The 22,796-nt window shown below is 43.4% G+C and overlaps 1 protein-coding gene across 3 annotated transcripts in view; it reads left to right on the plus strand.

Annotated features, from left to right (window-relative positions):
• ARHGAP10 (Rho GTPase activating protein 10) overlaps positions 1-22,796 on the plus strand; it is a 322,621-nt gene that overhangs the window by 87,730 nt on the left and 212,095 nt on the right. For all 3 annotated transcript variants that reach the window (XM_040967286.1, XM_040967288.1, XM_040967287.1), the window contains exons 2-3: positions 5,050-5,145; positions 5,219-5,280. In XM_040967286.1, the coding sequence (XP_040823220.1) occupies positions 5,050-5,145; positions 5,219-5,280 (158 nt within the window). The remainder of the gene's footprint in view (positions 1-5,049; positions 5,146-5,218; positions 5,281-22,796) is intronic.

The following is a 22,796-nucleotide window of genomic DNA, read 5'->3' on the forward strand; positions in this document are numbered from 1 at the left end:
TTCACTCCCCAAGTGAGCGCAACGGTCGATACTATGCCGCTCCAAAGCCAGGAGCCTCTTCTGGGTCTCCCACGCGGGTGCAGGGTCCCAAAGCTTTGGGCCGTCCTCGACTGCTTTCCCAGGCCACAGGCAGGGAGCTGGAAGGGAAGTGGGGCCGCCGGGATTAGAACCGGCACCCATATGGGATCCCGGGCATGCAAGGCGAGGACCTTAACCACTGCACTACCACGCCGGGCCCTGCTCAGGCTGTTTTAAGGAGGAAAAGAAATGAACGGCAAAATACCTATGGATGAGGAAAAATCAAGCCTCACAAATTGTGATAATGGAGGAGACCATGTACATGTTTGAGGGCAAGAATTATTTGGGAAATCTGTGCCTTCAGCTCACTTTTGCCACAAACCTAGAATGCAATAAAGGCGCACCCTATATGACAGTAGCAGCTACAACAAGAATGAAGGCAGTTGGAAGAGCTGGTGAGCATTATTACGAAATTTAAAGAGGAAGCAGTTTGGCTTGGAATGTGTTGGGGCAGGAACATTAAGCTTAATGATTAGGGAGAAGAGATTTGGTTTCAAATACTGGCATTTCATAATGTAAAGATGAACATATTCACCTTTATTCCTTGATTGTTACTGGTAGTGCAATGAATAAGACGAAACTGTTCCTGCTGTCTTACCAAAAACAATAATCTGAGTTGCTCCCCTGCCCCACCCCTACTTTCGAAAAGATTTGCTTAATTTAAAGGCAGAGCAACAGAGTTCAACCTCCAGATGGCTGCAGTGGCTGAGGCTGGGCCAGGCTGAAATGAGCAGCCTGGAAATCCTGACCTCCTAGGGGTCACGTTTGGAACCTTCCCTGACCTCCTACCTCCTAGGGGTCATCTTTGGAGCCTTCCCTGACCTCCCAGGGGTCATCTTTGGAGCCTTCCCTGACCTCCCAGCAGTCATCTTTGGAGATTTCCTTGACCTGCCAGGGATCATCTTTAGAGCCTTCCTTGGCCTCCCAGCAGTCATCTTAGGAATCTTCCTTGACCTCCCAGGGGTCATCTTTAGAGCCTTCCTTGACCTCCCAGGGGTCATCTTAGGAGCCTTCCTTGACCTCCCAGGGGTCATCTTAGGAGTCTTCCTTGACCTCCCAAGGATCATCTTTAGAGCCTACCCTGACTTCCCAGGGGTCATCTTTTGCGCCTTCCCAGACATCGAGGTAGGCAACTAGATTGGAGATGGAGCTTGTGCTGTGTTAGGCATTCTGGAATGCTGGTGTCCTGAATGGCTGATTACCCCACATCACCTTAACTTGTTCTCTTGTCTCTGTTGACTTGTTACATGTGAATATGTTGGCAGTTGGGAGTTGCATTTCATTTTCCCCCCAATTTGCTTAGTGTGCTGTTAAATGAATATAGCCCTGCTGTCAGTCTTCATTCTGTGAGACAGGAGCTATGTGGCATGTAGCGGGCAGCCAATGGCTGCTTGGAAACTGCTTTAGGCCAGAGGCAGAACTTACACCCTGGTCAGGACATAGCCTTTGGGGAAATGACTGTGTTGTAGCTGTGCATTTTTTTAAATTTGTTTTTCTTTACTGGCAGTTTTCTTGTGTTTTTAAAATTTATTATTATTATTATTATTATAATCATCATCATTTTATGATACAGTTCCATAGGTCCCTGAGATTTCCTTTATCCCTCCCCAGTTTCCCCTCCTCCTCACCACTGAGTTCCCTTATATCATGCTAAAGTACAGTTCTTCATACAGTCATATGTCCATTATTATAGGCATGGACAATGGCAGAGAGTCCAGCATTGTCATATAGTAAACAGTTTCATTGGGAACCCATCTTTAGTCTGGAATTAGATATCCATACTTCATTGTATCCTCATTTCTGGAAGTGTTAGTCTCCATTTCACATTTACGGTACGTCTTAAGTGAAAAACCACAATACAAAATCAACAATAGGAAAAAAACTAGAACTTCATAATGCCTTGAAATTGCACAACATGTTACTAGGTATGAGAGCCTCCATTACACAGTTACTATCTATCCCCTTAAATGAAAAGCTACAAAACAAAATCAACAGCAGGAAGAAAAAAAGTTAACAACAATAAATTAAATAACATGCTACTAAATGACTAATGTGTTGCTGAAGAAATGAAAGAAAATCAAAAACCTTCTTGAAGAAAATCATGCTACTATATGATCCATGAGTCATTGAAGAATTTAATCAGAAGAAAGTGTTTTGAAGAAATGAAATTAACAACAAAAAAAATAAAAATCCATGAGATACCGTTTCCGCTGCTTATCACCTGTAGGCAACAGATGGGTTTTGTTTTTTTGATCCAGTCTGCTAATCCATTACATTTGGTTGAGCTGAAGCAATTTACCTTCAGGGTTAATATGTATGGGTGGTAATTTGGTCCTGTAATTTTAGCAAAGGGTTGTTCATTTATTTAGTCTTCCATTGTTATTTTACTGGGATGTTCTTCACATTTGCCTTTGGTTTTGGTGGGCGCTATTCCTTTTCTGTGAAGAGAACAGCTTTAAGTATTATTTGTAGAGCAAATTTGAAAGAGTCATATTCTTTAAACTTTTGTTTACTGTGGAAGAATTTTATTTCATTTTCAAAGACAAAAGAAAGCTTTGCTGGATATGTTATCCTGGGCCAGCATTTTTTTGCTTTTAGAATCTGGAATATGTGACTCCATTTTCTTCTGGCTTGTAGACTTTCCTGTGAGAGATCTCCTGTAAGTTTAATTGGCATTTCTTTATATGTCAATTGATTTTTTTTTTATGTGCACATTTCAGGATCTTTTCCTTATGTTCAATTGAAGAAAGCTTGATGATCAACCCTGTTGGGAATTCTGTGCCCCTCCTGGATGTTGTTTCCCAATCATTTCTCTAGATTAGGGAAATTTTCCTTGATTATTTCATTAAATACATTTGTAAACCCAGCTTCTCTTTCTGTACCTTCTGCGACTCCCATAACTCTTATATTTGGCCTCTTAATAGTGTCTTTCAATTCTTGAGTACTTTCTTTGGCCTGATCCAGCTCTGCTTCCAGGTTTTTGATTGCTTCACCCTGATCACAGGAAATATCTTCCAATTCTGAGATTCTTTCTTCTGCCTCCTTCATTCTGTTTTGGAGACTCTCCACTGTTCTTTTAATTTGCTCTACTGTGTTCTTCATTTCTGATATATCAGCTTTCATTTGATTCATTTCCGTGTGATGTATTCCTTGATTTCCTTGAAAGCCTGCTTTTCAGGCTTCTTGTTTTTGATAAGAAGCTTTATACCAAGTGTTTAGAATTCTGTATCCCCCATTTTCTCGATGTCTTCCTCCGTGAACTGTGAGGTTGGCAATGGATTTTGCTCCTTTGCAGGGGAGTCTTCAGTAATATTCATAGTGCTTCTGTCTCTTCTTTTGTTCTTGGTCATTGTACTTCTGGTTATCAGATTTTTCTCCTTGAGGCAGATTTCTAAGCTGTTTCAATTGTAGTTGGCACACAGCTCTTTGCAGCCAGTTGTGCCACTCCCTGCAGCGATTTCTAGGTCTGGGTTCTTATGTTAGATGTCTGCCATGGTCTCTGTAGCCCCAGCTTCTGGCTCAGCACTTTGTTTCCACAGTGCTGAGGCTTCAACGTTGTCTGTACAACCTTTCTCCCAGTTGTGGTTGGAATAGGTTGCAGGATTAGGGAGTTACCAGGTGTCCTATATAGCTAGGTGGTTGTTGGTGGTAATGCTGCAGGAACCTTTTGACTGTTAGGTCTGAGGGCCACATGGACTTCTTTTGAGCTGTGCAATGGTATAGTCGGTATTATTTTCCTGTGGGACGAGTGCAGTGCACTGAGCTCAGTGAGTTCTTGTGAGCTCAGCACATGTGCAGCTCACTGTTGTCACTGCAGTCCTAAATTTTTACCACACTGTACAAAATGGTGCCTGATGTACAACTACTAGAGTTATTGATCTGCTGGCTGTCAGGTCTGAGGGCTACCTGGACTTGTCTTGGGTGGAACTTGTAGTATACCATGCTGTTGCAGTTTGCTGAATCAGAAATGAGTTCACTTCCAGCTCAGCATTTGCTCATTTCTTTGCCTTGCGTTTTCATCCTTAAAATGGTGCCCGATTTGGCTCTAGAGGGGGCGGGCTGGGTTGTGAAATCCACCCTGTTTTTGAACTGCCTGGGATCTGCCGCTCTTTTTTTGTTCTTGGTAAAATAAAAAAGAGCAGCAGGATGGGCAATTCTTTTTCTGGGCTCACCTCCCAAGCTCCCAGTGTCTCTTCCCACCTGGTTGTTGATGGAGTTCCTGCTGCTGGTAGAGTTCAGATTGCCTTTTGCTCAATATCACTGGATTATGTCACTGCATCACCACAGTGTTGGTTTCGCTGCTTTCCTGTGTCTGTCAGTCTGCTGGAACCCCTCTGCTGTTGTTCTGTCCTCTCCTGTTTCCTGGAATGTGCCCTCTCTGCTTCATATTGGTTAATGTTTCTCTGTCTGTTTAAACATGTCCTTACCCTATTCCACCATCTTGATTCTCCCTTTCTTAAGAAAATAACTCAACATCTCTGAGCTTCAGCTTCCCCACTTGTAAACTGGTTGGAGTGGTTACATAGCAATCAATCAGATTAGAGCATCTTCTTGGCTGACCTTGAGCCCTTTAAGTTGGAAGCCACCACTGGCAGCCAAATCTTGGCTCACCCGGAAAAATGCCATCAGATGTGTGTGTGTGCCCAGTCACCTTCCAGTCGCTACCGTCAGGTGGGTTCTGACTCTCGATGACCGGAGAAAGTGCTGTAGGAACTAATGGGAAGCACTCAGATCTGAGGAAGTAGAAAGGTGAGGAGGGAACTCGTGTGTCTTCTGTACCTGCTTTATGGCAGGGTGCAGGACACAGGACATAGCCGGTCCCCCGAGTGTGCCAGGTGCAGGAGGAAGGTCCTCTTGGCCATGATCTTGCATTGTTCCTTTTCACAGATGGATTGGAACACAGCTCCAGTGCCCTCCTTGTGTAAGCCCTGACTTCAAACAAGGACTCACTGAGAATGCATTTCTTCATAGGTCTTTCGGCGGCGCAGCGAAAGTTTGCTCACTCCCTCCGAGACTTTAAGTTTGAATTCATCGGTGATGCGGAGACGGATGATGAACGCTGCATCGGTGAGTGAGAGTACCATTTGGGTTTGCTTTGCTTTGCCTCAGCCACCATGTAATAACTCCTTTCTCGCTGCAGATGCTTCCTTGCGTGAATTTTCAAATTTTCTCAAGAATCTGGAAGAACAGAGAGAGATCATGGTGAGTTGAGGGTGACTTACATTGATATCAAATGTCAAAGGGAAGAGATCTGGATGTAGCAGCCTGCTGCGATGGCAGGTTGGATGCAATTATTTGTGTGCAGTAGAAGGAACATGAGATTGAGTTTCAAGCTCGGCTTTCTCGTTCTGTGTTGGTGGTGACCAGCTCTGGGACCAGTTGCTAGGCCTCCAGGTCAGAGCCTTTGGCCTTCGTTAATAAAAGAATAGAGAAGGTCAGACTGTGTTGGTGCCTTCTGACTGTTTAGCAGCGAACCACTTTCCTTGAAATAGATGTTCCCAAGGCTGGTGTTGTTGTACAGCAAGTTAAGCCCCTGCTTGAAACCCTAGCGTCCCATATCAGAGTGCTGAACTGAATACCAATCCAGTTCCCTGCTATGTGCCTGGAAAGGCAGTGGAGTGATGGCACAAGTATTTGGGCCCATATAGTCGCATGGGAGGCTCCTGGTTTTGGCATGGCCCAATAATAGCAGTTGTTTGGCCATTTCAGGAATGAACCAGTCGATGGAAGATCTATGTATCTGGTTTTTCTCTTGATCTGCTGTTCAAGTCAATGAATAAATCTTATAAAAAGTTAGGTGGTTCCTGTTTAACAGGATAAAAGCAGAAAAAAAGAGAGGGAGATGGAACCTCAGGGCTATGCTAGAACTGACTCATACCTGGGAATGTTTCTAAGCTATGTGGAGAGAGGGAGGGGAAATGGGCCCTTGATCTCTGAGATACTATTGACACTGAGATTCATGCTAGTCATTGGAGTGACAACAGAGTGTATCATCTTTTGGCTACACAGCATGGATTACATGCTTTGAGTTTTTTTTTTTTTTTTTTAAACATATGCTTGTTTCGGCCTGGTGCGGTAGCCTAGTGGCTACCATCCTTGCGTTGCATGTGCCAGGATCCCATATGGACACCAGTTCGTGTCCTGGCCTCCCCACTTCTCATGCATCTCCCTGCTTGAGCCCTAGGAAAGCAGTCAAAGACAGCTCAAAGCCTTGGGACCCTGCACTTGTGAGGGAGCCCCAGAAATTCCCAACTCCTGGCTTTGGATCAGCTCAGCTCTGGCTATTGTGGCCACTTATGGAATGAACCTTCAGATGGATGATCTTCCTCTCTGTCTCTCCTCCTCTCTGTATATCTGACTTTCCAATTTAAAAAAAAAAAATAGGGCCCGGCGCGGTGGCGCAAGTGGTTAAAGGTCCTCGCCTTGCACGCCCGGGATCCCATATGGGCGCCGGTTCTAATCCCAGCAGCCCCGCTTCCCTTCCAGCTCCCTGCCTGTGGCCCAGGAAAGCAGTCAAGGACGGCCCAAAGCCTTGGGAACCTGCACCCGCGTGGGAGACCTGGAAGAGGCTCCTGGCTTTGGAGCGGCATAGTATCGGCCCGTTGCGCTCACTTGGGGAGTGAATCATCGGACGGAAGATCTTCCTCTCTGTCTCTCCTCTCTGTATATCTGTCTTTCCAATTAAAAAAAAATAAATAAATAAATCTTAAAAAAAAAAATAGGGCGCAGTGTGGTAGCCTAGCAGCTAAAGTCTTTGTCTTGCATATGCTGGGATTCCATACTGGTACTGGAGATACTGGTTCTAATCCCAGTGGCCCCGGTTCCCATTATGATTCCTGCTTGTGGCCTGGGAAAGTGGTAGAAGACAACCGAAAGCCTGGACCCTGCACCCACGTGGGAGGCCTAGAGGTGACTCTGGCCTCTGGCTTAGGATTGGTTTGGCTCCAGCAGTTGTGGCCGCTTGGAGTGAATCAATGGACAGCGATTCTTCTTCTCTCTCCTTCTCTGTTGCACCAGGCCCTGTTCCCTAATTTCTAAGGCGATTTTGTGTATGTGGTAAATACTATGTAGGGAATGGTTGGAATGGTCAAGGTAATTGCAGTCCTGTTGAGTTTCTCTGCTCCTACTAACAGGTTCAGCCATTAGCCAAGTGAGCTTGTAGTTATGGAGTTTTCAGCTGTTGAGGAAAGACTGGATATGATTGAGGATAAAAACAGGGATGGAAGCAGAGAACAGGCAGAGGGCAGTTCTACAGCTGAACAAGTTCTTTTCTCATGAACAGGGTCCCAGAGACATGAGGTAGGTCTTTTTAGTTGCTGAAATGATGTTATGCCACTGCTTCTAAGAACTTAAAAAAATCATTCGTTGTTTTACTTAAAAATATTACAAATGAGTAGCATGTAAATTAGATTGTGGTGTAACTTACTAATTGTATATTCACAATTAAGACCAAGTTAGTAAAATGTCCAAAGACTAAATATGCAGGAGATACTCAACATTCCTGAAAAAATGTATTATAGAAGAATATATGTGGATTTCAACATGGTTTTGCACCAAAATGGGCTTAACACTTAGTTCTATTTCTTCATGAACTTTAAGTACCTTCATGTGATCATCTAAAATTTGTATTTTACTTATTTGAGGGGGGAAAGAGATGGAGGCAGAGGTGGGGGCAGCGGGGGAAGAGAAAGGGAGAAGGGGAGAAGGGGAGAAGGAGATCTTCCATCCACTGGTTTACCCCCCACATTCCTGAACAGCTGGATCTGGGTCAGACTGAACTCAGGCACCTGGAACACAGTCTAGGTCTCACGTGCAGCATAGACCCAAGTGCCTGAGCCCTTGCCCGCTGCCTGTCTGGGTTCTCATCAATAGGGAGTTAGAATGGGGAGCAGATCTGGGACTGACCCCAGGGACTCAAGTGTCCCGTGTGATAGCTTGTTTATAAAATACCGCAGGTACTAAGAAGCATTTAGGTCGTACCAATGTGTATAATGAGGGCTTTTTTTTGTGTGTGGAGGAGTGTCTTCTAAGTTTTCTTTATTTATGTACTTGAAAGGCAGAGTTAGAGAGATGGAGAGATCTTACATTGATTGATTCACTCCCTAAATGGCTGGGCTCTCCAGCTCTGGTCTGGACTAAAGCCAGAAGGCTGGAGCCCTATACTGGTCTTACATATGGGTGGCAGGGCCTGAGTGTTTGAACCATCTTCTGCTGTCTTCCCAGATGCAATGACAGGGAGCTGGATCAGAAGTAGAGACTTCAAGTGGCACTCATATGGGATGCTGGCATGTGACATTTTACTCACTGTGTCAAGCACTTGGCCTATATTTGTAGTTTGGAAGGCAGAGATCATTTCCAAATAGTTTAAAAGAGCTTTCTGTATCCTAAATACGGTTCTAAGATTTTAAACTTTCAGGAATGAAGTTGTCTGAAAGTCCAACATTCTGCAACAAGTTCTTCCTTGTAGCTTTGGAAGATAGCAGGTGTGCTTGTGTGTCCAATCTGTGTCTAGGCTATTTTTAGTTTAGACGTAGTCTTTCGTGCCTACTGCATATCAGACATAGTTTCTGTCCTTGGTTGATTAATAGTGCCTTGGGGGTGATGGTCAACATCGTAGAGTATTTGGGGAGTGGAGGGAAGGCATCTTGAACAGCTGATTCACAAGCTGAGTTGAAGGATGAATCAGTCGATAAGTAAGGAAAGATGAAGCAAAGTGCCGGCATTTGCCTTGAGGGGAAAACTGGTTGAATTTGCGAAGAGGGCAAGGTATGTTTGTCTTTTCCCTACCTTGTGAACTCCAGCTCTGTTTCTCTCCAAACACATGGTTGGAGAAGGAAGTGACAAGATCTCCAGGTTAAGCAGAGCAGTCTGCCTCTGCACATTCAAGTCCGGTTTCCATGAGCCGCAATGCCTCGCCTTTTAGGAAGCTGGCATTACCAGCTGTCAAGACAGTGTTTCCAAGCTAGTCAAGTGTGATGAAGTTGCCTCCCTTGATGGTACCAGTGGGGTCCTGGCATGCACAGTGGCCTGGGTGGCCATGCTCACTGCTGTGTATGTTCTAAGGAACGTGGTAGCGTTGGGCTGCCAGCATTCCAGAGTTGTTCTCTCTGGCAGGCCGAACACGCTGTACTCATCTAATATGGGCAGTTGTCCAGGAATCTAAGGACTTTGAAAATAGTGCTGTCATGTTTCTGATGTTCCTTTTAAAGCCCTTCGTGCTGTGTTTACTTTCCTGTGTGTGTCCTTTGATCGAATCTTGTAGATTTTTCTTCCAAGCCTGAAGATGAAGGCTCAGTTTTTGAGGATTTGGCAAAGTAGGGTGAAAGGTGAGGCCCAGTTCAGGAGGACTTAGGAAGGGGAGCCCAGAGGTGTCTGTCATGGTGCTGCTGCGTGTCTCCCTCTCACTCTGGGGACCACCAGGGCAAATGGGAGCCAGCTGACTTTGCATCTCCCAGTTGTGTCCCTTTCCATGGTTTGTGTAAGGTGGCCCTTTGTAGACACATTTTTCGGACCTTAGAGACCCTTCTCTCTCTCTCTCTCTCTCTCTCGTTCTCTCGTTCTCTTGTTCTCTCGTTCTCTCTTTCTATATGGTTTTTCTCTGCCATGTACTTTGCCCTCTGAAAGCTTGAAGGGCAGGAAACCCTTACTGGATGCCTGGCCATGGACTTTTGCCACTGTAGGAAGGTTACCCTGCTGCTAGGTGCCAAAGGCTTCCATTCTTAGCTCACAGGCTTGCATGCAAGGTACACTGGTGACTGTTGCAGCCCTAGTCGGCTTTGCTTTACTTCATAGTTGCCATTATTTGTGTGTCTCCAGTCTCTTCTGCAAGGTTTGATACTGATTTCCTTTGCAAGCTGTTTTTTTCTTTTAAAAAGTATTTCTGCAGTATTGATGAAAGAATACTGGTTGATCAAAACAAAATTGGTTTATCTTTCAGAAGAAAATTTCATGATATTGTTTCCTTTTTGCCTTAGGGCAGATGTTTTTCCCAAAGCATAATCTCAGTGGCAACTGGGAGGAAGTTTGAATGCAAATTCTCAGACCTCACCTCAGACCTCTTGAACCAGAAACTCTGGGATGGGCCCACTGGCCTCCAAGTCTTTCCAGAGATGCAAAAATAATGATCACTCATCTTGGTTTCCCATGAATTCTTTACCAGCAATCAACACACAATCAGATTAGAGATCGGGTTTTCCTATACATTGTAAAACATTTTTAAAAATTTATTGATACACACAGATCTATATCTCATCCACTGATCACTTCCTAAATGTCTGTGACAGTTGGACTTGAGCTAGGTTGAAGCTGGTGGCTTGCAACTCCATCTAGTTCACCTATTTGGTGACAGGGACCCAATTATTTGAACTATCATTGCTGCTTTCCAAGATGAACATAAGCAGGAGTCTGTAGTGAGAACAGCCAAGATTGAACTCAGGCATTCTTGAGAGCTAGTCTGGAGGTTCTAGGGGAGCACATTAGACCTTTGATCAAAGGCCATGTCATCCTCTTGGACCAAATGTACAGCCTCGGGAGGGTCACACGTGGAGAAGTGATGGAGGAGAACCCCTGTCTAGCTAGCCAGATCTGTCCCAGTTGACCATGATGATGGGTCGGGGTGATGGAGGTTGTAGCCAAATCACCTTCATGTTCAGACTGATGCAGTCTTACTTGATGCATCATGTCAGTCTGTCCCTAATCTGCTAGAGCAGATGCCTGTCTTCATACACTGTGTTTTGGTCACTTTATGTCTATCAGGAGGTTAGGAGAGTCTTAAAATTCTAAGCTTGTGTCTCTTATTTCTGAAGGGCTGAAGACTGTGTTGTTTGTCTTAATGGCACAAGTTTTTGCTCTTAGGTGTGTGCATTGTTCTTAGTTGGCATTGAGCGTTGATTGCCAGATCCTAAAGGATGCTGAGTGCTTAAGGCATTGGATGGCCTTGCAACAGTTAGACCTTTAGTTTCATTTTGCTGTAACTATTTTCCATGGCATATCAACCATGTTGTAATCAATTCTTCAACAGATGTAGTGACACAAGTTTATGTGCTCTTAGGTGAGCAAGCATGTTGGGCAGGGGGAAGTCCCAGCTGAATTTCGTCAGGAAGACATTCCTCAGTGTGGTTAATGTGGTCAGAGACTTCAAGACACTGTTTGTCCTTGGAAATGGCCTTCAACATTGACAGTGATCTCCTTTCCCCTCCGGGGGAAAAAAAAGCCAGAGACTTTATTGAATAAACTTGACTTCAGAAATGTAAAGAGCCACCTAAATCTTCAGTTTGAAAGTCTCAGAAGCATTATAAAGTTCACTACAAGTGCTTTACTCATGTCAACATTCAGTTAAAATCAACCTTGTGAGAAAGTTCTTTTTTAAAAAAAAAAACAAACCTAATTTATTTTGTGATACAGTTCCGAATGCCCTGGGATTCCTCCCACCCGTTTGATTTCCCCTGTTTTATTACAATAATATACTCCTTTAAAAAACAGTCGTAAGTCCATGATTCTGCTATTTAAGTGTATCCCGACTTTGTAGCTGTGGAATATGGCAGAGTCCAGTATCCTGTTAAGATATATTTACCGGTTTCATTGGAAGTTCCATCTTTCATTTGGAAGTAGGTACATACTGCATTTGTATCTTCACAATCAACATACAGAGAAATCCCAATCTGATAGTGATGCATTTATGTGCAACTCCTCTTCTGTCACTGCAAACCCGTTATAACTCAGGCAGATACCAATGTTATTCCAAAACCTGCTTTTCAGGAATGTACCCTTTTAAGAATTTACTTTTGATGGATCTGAAGTCCTGGAGAGGTCAGTCAGGACTCACATCAAAACTGCAAGTGAGACTTGTCTTGACCTTAAGACCCAGCTTCCTTCTTGACGATTCTGCCATGCTTTGCCTGTGACTCAGGGTCCTGTTGGTGGGTGACTCACCATCATCTGTGGCCTTTCAGCCTTGTCAGCGGCAGATTCTACTTCCCTACCGAAACTTACGTTTCCTGTATTCTATGTCTTTGGGAACTGTTCTGCTTCTGAGGACTCAGCTAACTCTGCACTCTTCTGTCCCCTGCCAACCGCACCACTTGCCCACATGTACACACATTTGCGGTTCGGACACCAGAAAGCAACCAATCCATTCAGTTGTCTGATTTCACTAAAGGGAATGGGTTGAGTTGAGCCTTCCATTCTGTGAGGAAAACATTTTGGAGTGAGCTAAAGCATATGTGAGCATTCTTAGTAGTTTTCCCTTAACCTGTCGAGTAGAGAGAGAATTTAGGGGAAACTTAAATTTGACCATGTTGTTACCAAGAACATACCCCTCAAAAACAAAACAAAGCAAAAATGAGGAAATTGGAGTTGATTCAGTGGAGTGACTTGATTTACATTGTGAAACAAGTTGACCACAGAAATGAAGATGGTCTCTCATCTTACAGCTTGCCTTGAGCTGTTGGTTAGACTGGATAGCCTTTCCTTCCACCTTGGACATGTCCCAGAGAGTCCATGTCCATCATGCAGCAGCCATGAGGAAACAAGAACTTGGTTGTCATTTCACTACGCCCCCCCCCCCCGGCCTGCTTGGTATTTGAGTCAGCAGACCCTTTGTAGGATCACATCTGGCTGAAGCAGGAACCCCAGGGGTTGTTTGAAAGTTCCCCCTTGGAGACTTCTAGGGAGGTCAGTGAAGTGCCAGGGTTAGTGCCCGATGAGGTCATGCTGTTCTCTTGGCAGAAAATTCTAGATGGGAGTACCCAGGAAGTAGTCAGAACATTTCCAGTGTTGCTGATGGCACTGAGAAGATAATCAGATTTTGGTACTTGAAATAAAAAATGATTCAGAAGAATTAGGCACGGAAGGCATTTTAGAATTAACTCTTACACCTGGTGTAGTTTTTACATGTGGACGAGAGGGATACATGATGAAAATGTGTTGAACTCTGAACTTTCTCAAATACGAAGTGCTAGGTGTTGAGAAACTATCACATACCAGCATTTAACAGTGCTTTTTCTGGATGATTTGTAAAGTATTGGGTCTTGATCCCTGGCATGGATGATTCATTGAAATAAGAGGGTAGTTGCAAAAGCATGGGAAATGGAATTAAGAGGTAAATTTATTTTGGTGTAAAATATAAAGACTCCCCTCACACAGTGTTTGGTTGCTGGTGGTAGTTAGAGGTCTCAGGAAATGGCCATGGTGATATACTGAGAAAATAAGTCTGGAAGTTGCAACACCTGCAGTGCACCTGTTGGATGCAGAGAGTGTGAACATGATTGGCCTTTGGGCCCAGCTTGTGCTCTCTGAACTTTCTCACCTTCTTTCTGCTGAGGTCATGCAAAGTATATTTTGCCTCTGGCCAGTGACTGAGGATGGCAGGGACACTGCAGCAGGCTCCTGTCTGGGAGACACTGAGTCATGTGACAGGCATCCTGGGGAAACTTTGCCCAGAATTGCACTGCAGCCAGATACACGTCCAGCCAGTCTTCCTTCCTCCCCTGTTTCCTTCTCGTGGTTCAGGCCCACATTGCTGTCTGGCAGCTCCTAGACCAGACCGCCCAGGTTCTTTCATTTTCTCTTTCCAAAGTTTCCAGCAAGAATTTTCTAAGTTTCCTGGTGTCTGCTGCTTGTAGGACAGGCACTACCACCAGAACAGACCATTTTGACTCAGAGTGTCTATAGGGGGACTAAGTAGAATTGTTCCCTGGCTACTGATTCCAGCACCAGCAGGGGACTATGGCATTTGTACAGAAATTCCTTTCTGTGCCATCAAGATTTGTCAGAGAATCTTTGTATTTATAGAGCAGACATTTTAAAATGCCCACTGTGAGCCAGCCATTGTTCCAGCAGTTGAGAATCCAGTGATACATCAGGTCTCCGTGTGAGATGAAGTGTGCAGCTGGTTGGCTTTGTCAGAGAATGGGTTACCAAACACCTTCAGCTGCTTGCATGCCCTGTTCCTCTAGCAGGCAGTGCTTCATGGGAGAGGGAATCTTTTGTCATTGTTCTAAGATGTGATTTTCTGAACCTTTCTTTCTTAATTTCTGGCTTTTAAAATTTTACTTATTTATGAGAGTGAGAGATATTTCATCCATTGGTTCATATAGAACAATTGGGTCTGGTCTGGGCCAGGCCAAAGCTGGGAGCCAGGAACTCAGTCCTTATGGTCCTTGTGGCAGGTATATAACTTGAATAATCTGTACTGCCTCCCAGGGTTGTGCATTAGCAGCAAGCTACAATCGGCATGGAGCAGGGAATGGAACCCAGGTCCTCTGATGTGGGATGCAGGCATTCCAAGTGGTTTCTTAAATGCTATATTTATCATTCCTTGTTTTCTCCGATCAGTAGTTTATTGTGTTATCATGCATTAGGTTCCATTTCTAGCTGTGTTATTAAGTAATACCTTTCACTTCATGGATTAAAATTCTCTTAACAAAATTTGAAACCCCATCTCATGCTGTGTCTACAGCTTCCTGACAAGTTTATCTTTCACTTATTTCTGTGGGGCTTTTATTTCATTTTATGATGTTCTGCCTAAGTATTTGTTTTGTTTAAAAATAGAGGCCAAGTCATTATTTTTCTTCTTGCACAGAGGGAAAGAAAATGAAGGCTAAATGTTGGTACATCCTTATTAGGATTTGCTCCTAATGATTGGAGTGTCTTTAATTCCAAGATCCTTGTTTATTGCTAGGCATAATCATAAAACAACTTGACTGGTAGAGTCTGATTTAAATAATTGGCACTTTGTTTTTGATTATTGTCCTTCAAATTCATGACTTTTATTATATTTTTTAAAGGGTGAAAGGAGGCAAACAGCCCTAAGATACTTGGGTAGAAGATAGTCACTAAGAGGATTTTATATTTTGGTGATACAGTGACCTGATTTTGACAGGGCCGGGTCATAGCTAGATTAGATATTCAGGAGATTAAGTCAAGCAACCAGAAGTTGCCAGAACTTCAGCTCTAGTTTGTTTACTGAGTTTTAAGCTCTTGAGGGCTTCAGGATTACAAGTTTCTAAGAAATTTCACTGGGAAACTCTTAGTTCTTCAATTACCTGAGTAAAAAGCAGAAGTGTGGTAACTGACCTGTGTCCTCCAGAGTGTGTGTTTGTACATTGTGGTTCCAGTGCTGTTGAGACTGCTGTGGTCTGGAGGAATTGGGCTTTCAAGGGGTGATTTTTTTTTGTTCACCAGCCCTTAATTTCCAAGTAACTCTTTAAAATGGGTTTATAATATCTCTCCATCTATGTTGCTGTTAGTGCCTGGGTCTGTGTTGGTGGGGGCGGTGGAGGGGAGAGGGCCTTCATTAAAATTGACTAGTTCTTACTTAGTGAATTTGAACTATTTCACTGTACTTAGTTTTTACATTAGCTTTGTGCCTATGAGCTGTTCTTAAAAATGAGATATCATAGAATTGTTCGTTTAGAGATGAAAATGGCTTCAAGTGTGACATCTCCCTCCTTGTGTCCCCAGCTTGCTGATGCGAAGTAGGTAGGGAACAAGCTTTTTTCTTTTTTTAGCAGTTGAGAATAATCTTTTCTAAAGGTTAAATATAGAAATAACTTAGGGTGGAGTGAGAATGAGAAAATGTTGGCCTCCTGTTTTTCACTGTGTCAGAACTCTTTAGAAGCACATTGTTTGTGAAACTTCAGGTTTTTTTCAATGTCGCTCTTTGAGCCTTATGCTTTTATTAGCTCAGTGGTTGAAAAAAGGAGGAGAGAGAGGACTTTAATGGTCATTGTGATCTGTTAAAACTTGAGTTGAAAGTGATGGATGTGGAGTAGGAATACAGCAAGAAGTGGCAGGGTGAGAAGGAATAGGTAATAGCATAACCGGTGACTGATGAGTTGCTTTTATCAGAGGAGTTATTGGTGTGGGAATGTTGAGCATTGTGCTGAAAGCATTTGGACAACACTGTTGATGAGTTTCTGAAATGAAAGAAATCAGTGCTACGATAGTTTGAGTGTTGCAAGTGTTAGCTGCTCTTTTACTGAAGACTGTGCAGTGGCTTACGGTGTCTTTGAGAGGTTTGGGACACAGGAAGATGCCCAGAATTTCACTGTGGAGCGAGTTCTGAAAGCATCACTGTTGCTGCTGGGTGCAACTTAGAGCTGGTAAACACTACCACTAGCCATGGTGGTAGCTTTTGAAAAAATGATGTCACCAGGATCCCTGAGCATCACTGCTTCTGTGAAGCACCAGCTTTCAAAGCCAGGTCCCCATTGCGAGCATGTGATTGCTGGAGCTTTGGCCAAGCGTTGTTACTCTGCAAGAAGGCCAGGAGAGCCAGTGTTGGTCAACAAGAAGGTCCTCCTTCTACAACAGGTAGGAGAATTTGAACACAAGAAGGAGTTTCAAATGCTGGGTGTCCCAGAGTTCAGCTCTCCGCTACTCATGCTATAAGAGGGTATTTCAGTAAGTTCGTGGAAAAACAAAATCAGGATTATTTTAGCACAGTGTTTTTAAGCTCATTCATAGGTTTTTCATTGTATAAATTTTGCATGAACTTTCCCAGGACTGTTGTGTGCTCCTGATTATAACACATCACTGTTTTCCCAGGAGAATAGTAGACAAAACCTTTTGGGGTACAGTTTCAATTGTACCTGTATGTGAGTATGAATATCAGATCTCTACTTTTGCAAAATCAGTGTGTATGTTAGAAATATTTTTACACTCAAGTCATAAAAAGTGATCCTAACTTCTGACACCTATGATGCTTGTATATTCACAGATGGGTATGTTTTGAATTTTTTTTTTTTAGCTTAATTTTCCTGAACATTGATAATTATGTTTGTTGAGGTTGGGGTCTTACTTGCTTGTTCACTTCTAAATGTCTGTACAGTCAGGATTGGTTTAGTCAAAAGCCACAAGCAGCAATTCATACCAGGTCTCCCAACAGTTTGAGCTATCTCTGTTGCCTTCCTGGCTGCATGTTAACAGGAGATTGGAGTTGAGGATGCAGTTGGGACTTGTCCCTAGGCACCGTGGTAGGAGATGCCAATGACATCATAACTGCAGCACCAGACACCTACTCCATCTTGGTTTCTTTACTGTGGCTGTTCGCCTTGTTGCTTTGGTAGCACTCCTTTTAAAAATGACACACAATATTGAGATCAAATCCGAATGATAACTGGCTCTTGTACATTTCTGTTTCTCTTTGTGTAACCTAATCCTATATGTGACCCTAGGCATATGTAACTGGGATTGTTTGCAGACTAGAGTTTCTCTGGAACTAGCAGGCTAGCTCTTCCTTAGCAAAAATAATGGGGAGTGTACTCCTCAGGATGACTCTGTAAGGGTTCTTACAGAAGCCAAGCTTCTCCGCCCACCTCCCCCTTGGGAAATATATAGTGCTCAAATATTTAGCATAGTTCCTTGGTGCCTCTTTCTCAAGGTTGTTTGTTGGCTGAACTTTGTTTGCCACTGTTCTCAAGATGAGAACTGGAAAATAGACTTTGCCCTTTAGTTTAATGAGATGAGAAATCTGTTAAGGGCCTGGGAGAAAATAGTGGGAATTCTTCTTTGCTCTCAGATGATGCATTCCCCCAGGGTTTCCTTCCTTGGAATCTAGGCTTAAAATAATGAAAGCCACGGGCAATACACACTGTTCCTTCTGTGTTGTTGTACTCAGACTGTCCTGATAGCACTAAATAATTAGGCACGATATAATTCTCATCCTGACTTGTTCACTATTTTACCAAGAATTGACATCTTGAAGGTATTTAAAAAGCATAAGAAGTACTTACTTTTTTTTATTGCTTGCTTTCTTTTATTATTACCATGTTATGGTACAGTTCCATACACCCTGAAATTTCCCTTATCCTCTTCCCAACTCCCTCCCTCCTCACTGAGTTTTCCTATATCATTGCCATTGTATACCTCTTCATACACAGCCATATGTCAATCCTGTGGGCATGGACAATGGCAGACACTCCAGCATCCTATTACCAAGATACATTCAGCAATTTTATTGGGAGTCTATCCTTAGTCTGGAAGTAGAAATGCATACTGCATTAGTCCTCACTTCTGCATTTGATAGTCTCTGTTACACAGTTACTATACTTCCCCTTAAATGAAAAGCCTCAAAACAAAATCAGCAACAGTAAGAAAAAAAATTAACACCACCAAGAAGTTAGATAACATGCTATTGAATGACTAATGTGTAGCTGAAGAAATGAAAAATCAAGAACCTTCTTGAAAATGATGCTACTGTATGATCTGAGTTATTGAATAATTAGAAGAAAGTGTTTTAAAGAAATGAAACTAACAACAACAACAAAAAAATCAAAATCCATGAGATATTGTTTCTGCTGATTGTCTCCTGTAGGCCAGAGATGGGTTTTGTTTTTTGATTGAGTCTACTAATCTGTGATGTTTGATTGAGCTGAAACAATTTACATTCAGGGTTAATATGTATGGGTGGTAATTTGGTCTGTCATTTTAACAATGGGTTGTTGATTAATTTAGTCTTCCATTGTTTTACTGGGATATTCTTCACATTTGCCTTTGTTTTTAAAATTTTTTTAAAAATTAAAAATTTTTAAAATATTTTGACAATCTTTACATAGTTAATTAGGGTAAAAAGGTTCAGGGGCTACAGGAAAGTGGGTAAGACTATTATTTTTTCCATATTGTTTCCTTCATGTTTAAAGGAGGGTATTAAGGGAGAAGGCCCACCCAATTTCCCACCCTCCCCAGGTCCCGGATGTAGGGTAGGCTCTGAGGTTCTTGCTCAAGTGGATTTGATATTTCAACAGTTATGAATTGCTGCCAGTCCTGCCACTCCAAGCACTATGAGGACCTTGAAGAATCCACTGATTGACATAGTCTGTCATAGAGTCTGTTTGCCCCATATTTCGTTGCCAACATATAGCTGAGATGGTTGGTTGACCTGTTCTGTTTTTTTTTTAAGATTTATTTATTTTTATTACAAAGTCAGGTATACAGAGAGGAGGAGAGACAGAGAGGAAGATCTTCCATCTGATGATTCACTCCCCAAGTGAGTGCAATGGCTGGCACTGCGCCGATCTGAAGCCGGGAACCAGGAACCTCCTCCAGGTCTCCCACATGGGTGCAGGGTCCCAAGGCTTTGGGCTGTCCTCTACTGCCTTCCCAGGCCACAAGCAGGGAGCTGGATGGGAAGTGGAGCTGCCGGGATTAGAACTGGCGCCCATATGGGATCCTGGTGCGTGCAAGGCAAGGACTTTTAGCCGCTAGGCCACGCCGCCGGTGTCTTGCCTTTGGTTTTGGTTGGTGCTATTCCTCCTCTCTGTCAAGAGAATATATTCAGGTATCATTTATATGGCAGGTTTGGAAGAGGCATATTCCTTAACCTTTATTTCATTTTCAAAGACAAAAGAAAGCTTTGCTGGATATGTTATCCTGGGCCAGCATTTTTTTGCTTTTAGAATCTGGAATATGTGACTCCATTTTCTTCTGGCTTGTAGAGTTTCCTGTGAGAGATCTCCTGTAAGTTTAATTGGCATTCCTTTATATGTCAGTTGACCTTTTTTTACATGCACATTTCAGGATCTTTTCCTTATGTTCAATTGAAGAGAGCTTGATGATCAACCCTGTTGGGAGTTCTGTGCACCTCCTGGATGTTGTTTCCCAATCATTTTTCTAGATTAGGGAAATTTTCCTTGATTATTTCATTAAATATATTTGTTTTTTGTTTTTTTTTTTTTAAAGATTTATTTTTATTATTTTTTCATTGGAAAGGCGGATATACAGAGAGGAGAGACAGAGAGGAAGATCTTCCGTCCCATGATTCACTCCCCAAGTGAGCGCAACGGGCCGATACTATGCCGATCCGAAGCCAGGAGCCTCTTCCGGGTCTCTCACGCGGGTGCAGGGTCCCAAAGCTTTGGGCCGTCCTCGACTGCTTTCCGAGGCCACAGGCAGGGAGCTGGAAGGGAAGTGGGGCTGCCGGGATTAGAGCCGGTGCCCACATGGGCGAGGACCTTTAACCACTTGCGCCACCGCGCCGGGCCCTTAAATATATTTGTAAACCCAGCTTCTCTTTCTGTACCTTCTGCGACTCCCATAACTCTTATATTTGGCCTCTTAATAGTGTCTTTCAATTCTTGAATACTTTTTTGGTCTGATCCAGCTCTGCTTCCAGGTTTTTGTTTGCTTCACCCTGATCACAGGAAATATCTTCCAATTCTGAAATTCTTTCTTCTGCTTGCTTCATTCTACTTTGGAGACTCTCCACTGTTCTTTTAATTTGCTCTACTGTGTTCTTCATTCCTGATATATCAGCTTTCATTTGATTCATTTCCAGTGTGATGTATTCCTTGATTCCCTTGAAAGCCTGCTTTTCAGGCTTCTTGTTTTTGATAAGAAGCTTTATACCAAGTGTTTAGAATTCTGTATCCCCCATTTTCTCAATGTCTTCCTCTGTGAACTGTGAGGTTGGCAATGGATTTTGCTCCTTTGCAGGGGAGTCTTCAGTAATATTCATAGTGCTTCTGTCTCTTCTTTTGCTCTTGGTCATTGTACTTCTGGTTATCAGATTTTTCTCCTTGAGGCAGATTTCTAAGCTGTTTCACCCACAGGTCTACAGTTTGATTTTACTAATTGTAGTTGGCACACAGCTCTTTGCAGCCAGTTGTGCCACTCCCTGCAGCGATTTCCAGGTCTGGGTTCTTATGTTAGATGTCCACGATGGTCTCTGTAGCCCCAGCTCCTGGCTCACCAGTCTCCACCTCCCGTAACACTGTGTTGAGTCTGCACTGTTGTCTGTTACCTTTCTCCCAGTTGTGGTTGGAGTAGGTCGCAGAATTAGGGAGACACCAGGTGTCCTATATAGCTAGGTGGTGGTTGGTGGTAATGTTGTAGGAACCTTTTGACTGTTAGGTCTGAGGGCCACATGGACTTCTTTTGAGCTGTGCAATGGTATAGTCGGTATTATTTTCCTGTGGTGCCTGGGATTGAATTCCTGCTCTGCACAGATTCCAGCCTCCTGCACCCTTTGGGAGGCAGCAGTGATGACCAGGTCCTTGAGTCCCTCCCTGCCCACCCACATGGGACACCTGGCTTGGCATTTTGCATCCTTGCTTGTTCTAGCTGAGCCCTGTCTGTTGGGAGCATGCAAGGAGTCTCCTAGCAGATGGAAAAACCACTGTCTTTCAAATAAATAAAAATCAAAACTCAAAAGAGGAAATACAAGGTAAGAGTAAATAGAGCAATTTATCCAAGATTTGGCAAATTATGGTTCCTGGGCCAAATCCACCTTACCTCTTGATTTCAAATCATATTGAAGGAATACATCTCTGCCCATTCACTTATGTGCTGTGTATGGGTGGTTGGTGTGGTGGCAAAACTGAAAAATTGCAGTTGAGGCCACGTGGCTGCAGAGCCTGTTACTAACTTGTGCTCAAAGGGGCAGCCACTGACTATTAAGCATATTTATGTTCACATAAAACCCTTTCAAAGCTGTATTGTGACTACTCTTTGGCTGGACTAAGTATTTTTCAAAAATATTATATAATCTTCTGTGTATAGCAATAAAATCGTCTTCCATTTTAGTACTCTTCTATCTGAAATATTTCCAAGTATGCTAATAGTTGAGAGCCTTCCTCAGTGTTGCTGCTTCTGCTGTCGCTTTGAAATTGAGAAGCTGTCATCACTGTAAATGCCTTTAAGAGTTTTGGGCACAGTCCTGGATTTGTTACTGATTTGTCTCTAGGGAGGAGGCATCATCTTTGGCCTTAGAAAAGATCAGTAACATGGTTGACAAAAGTTACATAACCCTTTGAGATTGTAAAAGAGCTGAGAAGTTGCATGGTGTCCCAGGCTGTTTTGAGGAAAAGCAGCAAACGGTCCTTGCTCTCAGCCAGCTAGCTTTGCGTAGCGTTTGTGGGTGCTCGTCAGATAGATGCGTTTAGGTTCAGTTCACAAGTTAACAAAACCTTACTTTTCTAAAGAATAAAAATCAATGAATTTTAAACTTTTAACTGCACTTTCACTTTTAAATCTTCATTATTCTCATTAGATTAGAAAAGCAGAGAGGCAGATTTCCCATCTGCTGATTCACTCTCCAAGTGCCTGCAAAGCTAGGGCTGGGCCAGGCTGAGGCCAAGAAAGTCAGAGACAGAGAGGAAGATCTTCTGTTCGATTACTCATTCCCCAAGTGGCCACAGTGGCTGGAGATGAGTCGCTCTGAAGCCAGGAGCCTCTGCTGGGTTTCCCATGCAGGTGCAGGGTCCCCAGACTTTGGGTCTACTGATTTTCCACAAGCAGGGAGCTGGATGTGAAGCGGGACTGCTGAGAAACAAAACAGTGCCCACATGGGATCCCAGCATGTGCAAGGCGAGGACTTCAGCCACTGGGCCACCACACTGGGCCCTAGACTCGTGTTCTTGAGCTCCCACCTGCTGCCTCCTAGGGTGCTCATTATTCAAAAGCTGGGACTGGGATCTATCAGTCTGATATGGGTCATTGGTAACCCAAGTGGTGACTTAACCACTTTACCTAATGCTTGCCGTGACTGCCGGAGTCCAGCTGGAGAGTTCGGAGTTCGGAGCTTGAGAAGGGTATGTGGAGTCGGCAATAAAGCAACACACGGACAGTGTCACTTCGTGCGCCCTTGCTGCTACTCAAGAAGAAGCTGTCCTTTTTATTTACTTAGACACATCACAAGCCTCTGCACAAACGTTTGATTTTACTATCTTTAACTTCAGAACTAAGTATGTACAGATGTTCAATTAATTTTTACTTCATGG

This window comes from Ochotona curzoniae, unplaced genomic scaffold (assembly GCF_017591425.1).
Source record: "Ochotona curzoniae isolate NIBS_2020 unplaced genomic scaffold, NIBS_Ocur_1.0 scaffold_4506, whole genome shotgun sequence".
Classification (NCBI taxonomy): Eukaryota; Metazoa; Chordata; class Mammalia; order Lagomorpha; family Ochotonidae; genus Ochotona; species Ochotona curzoniae.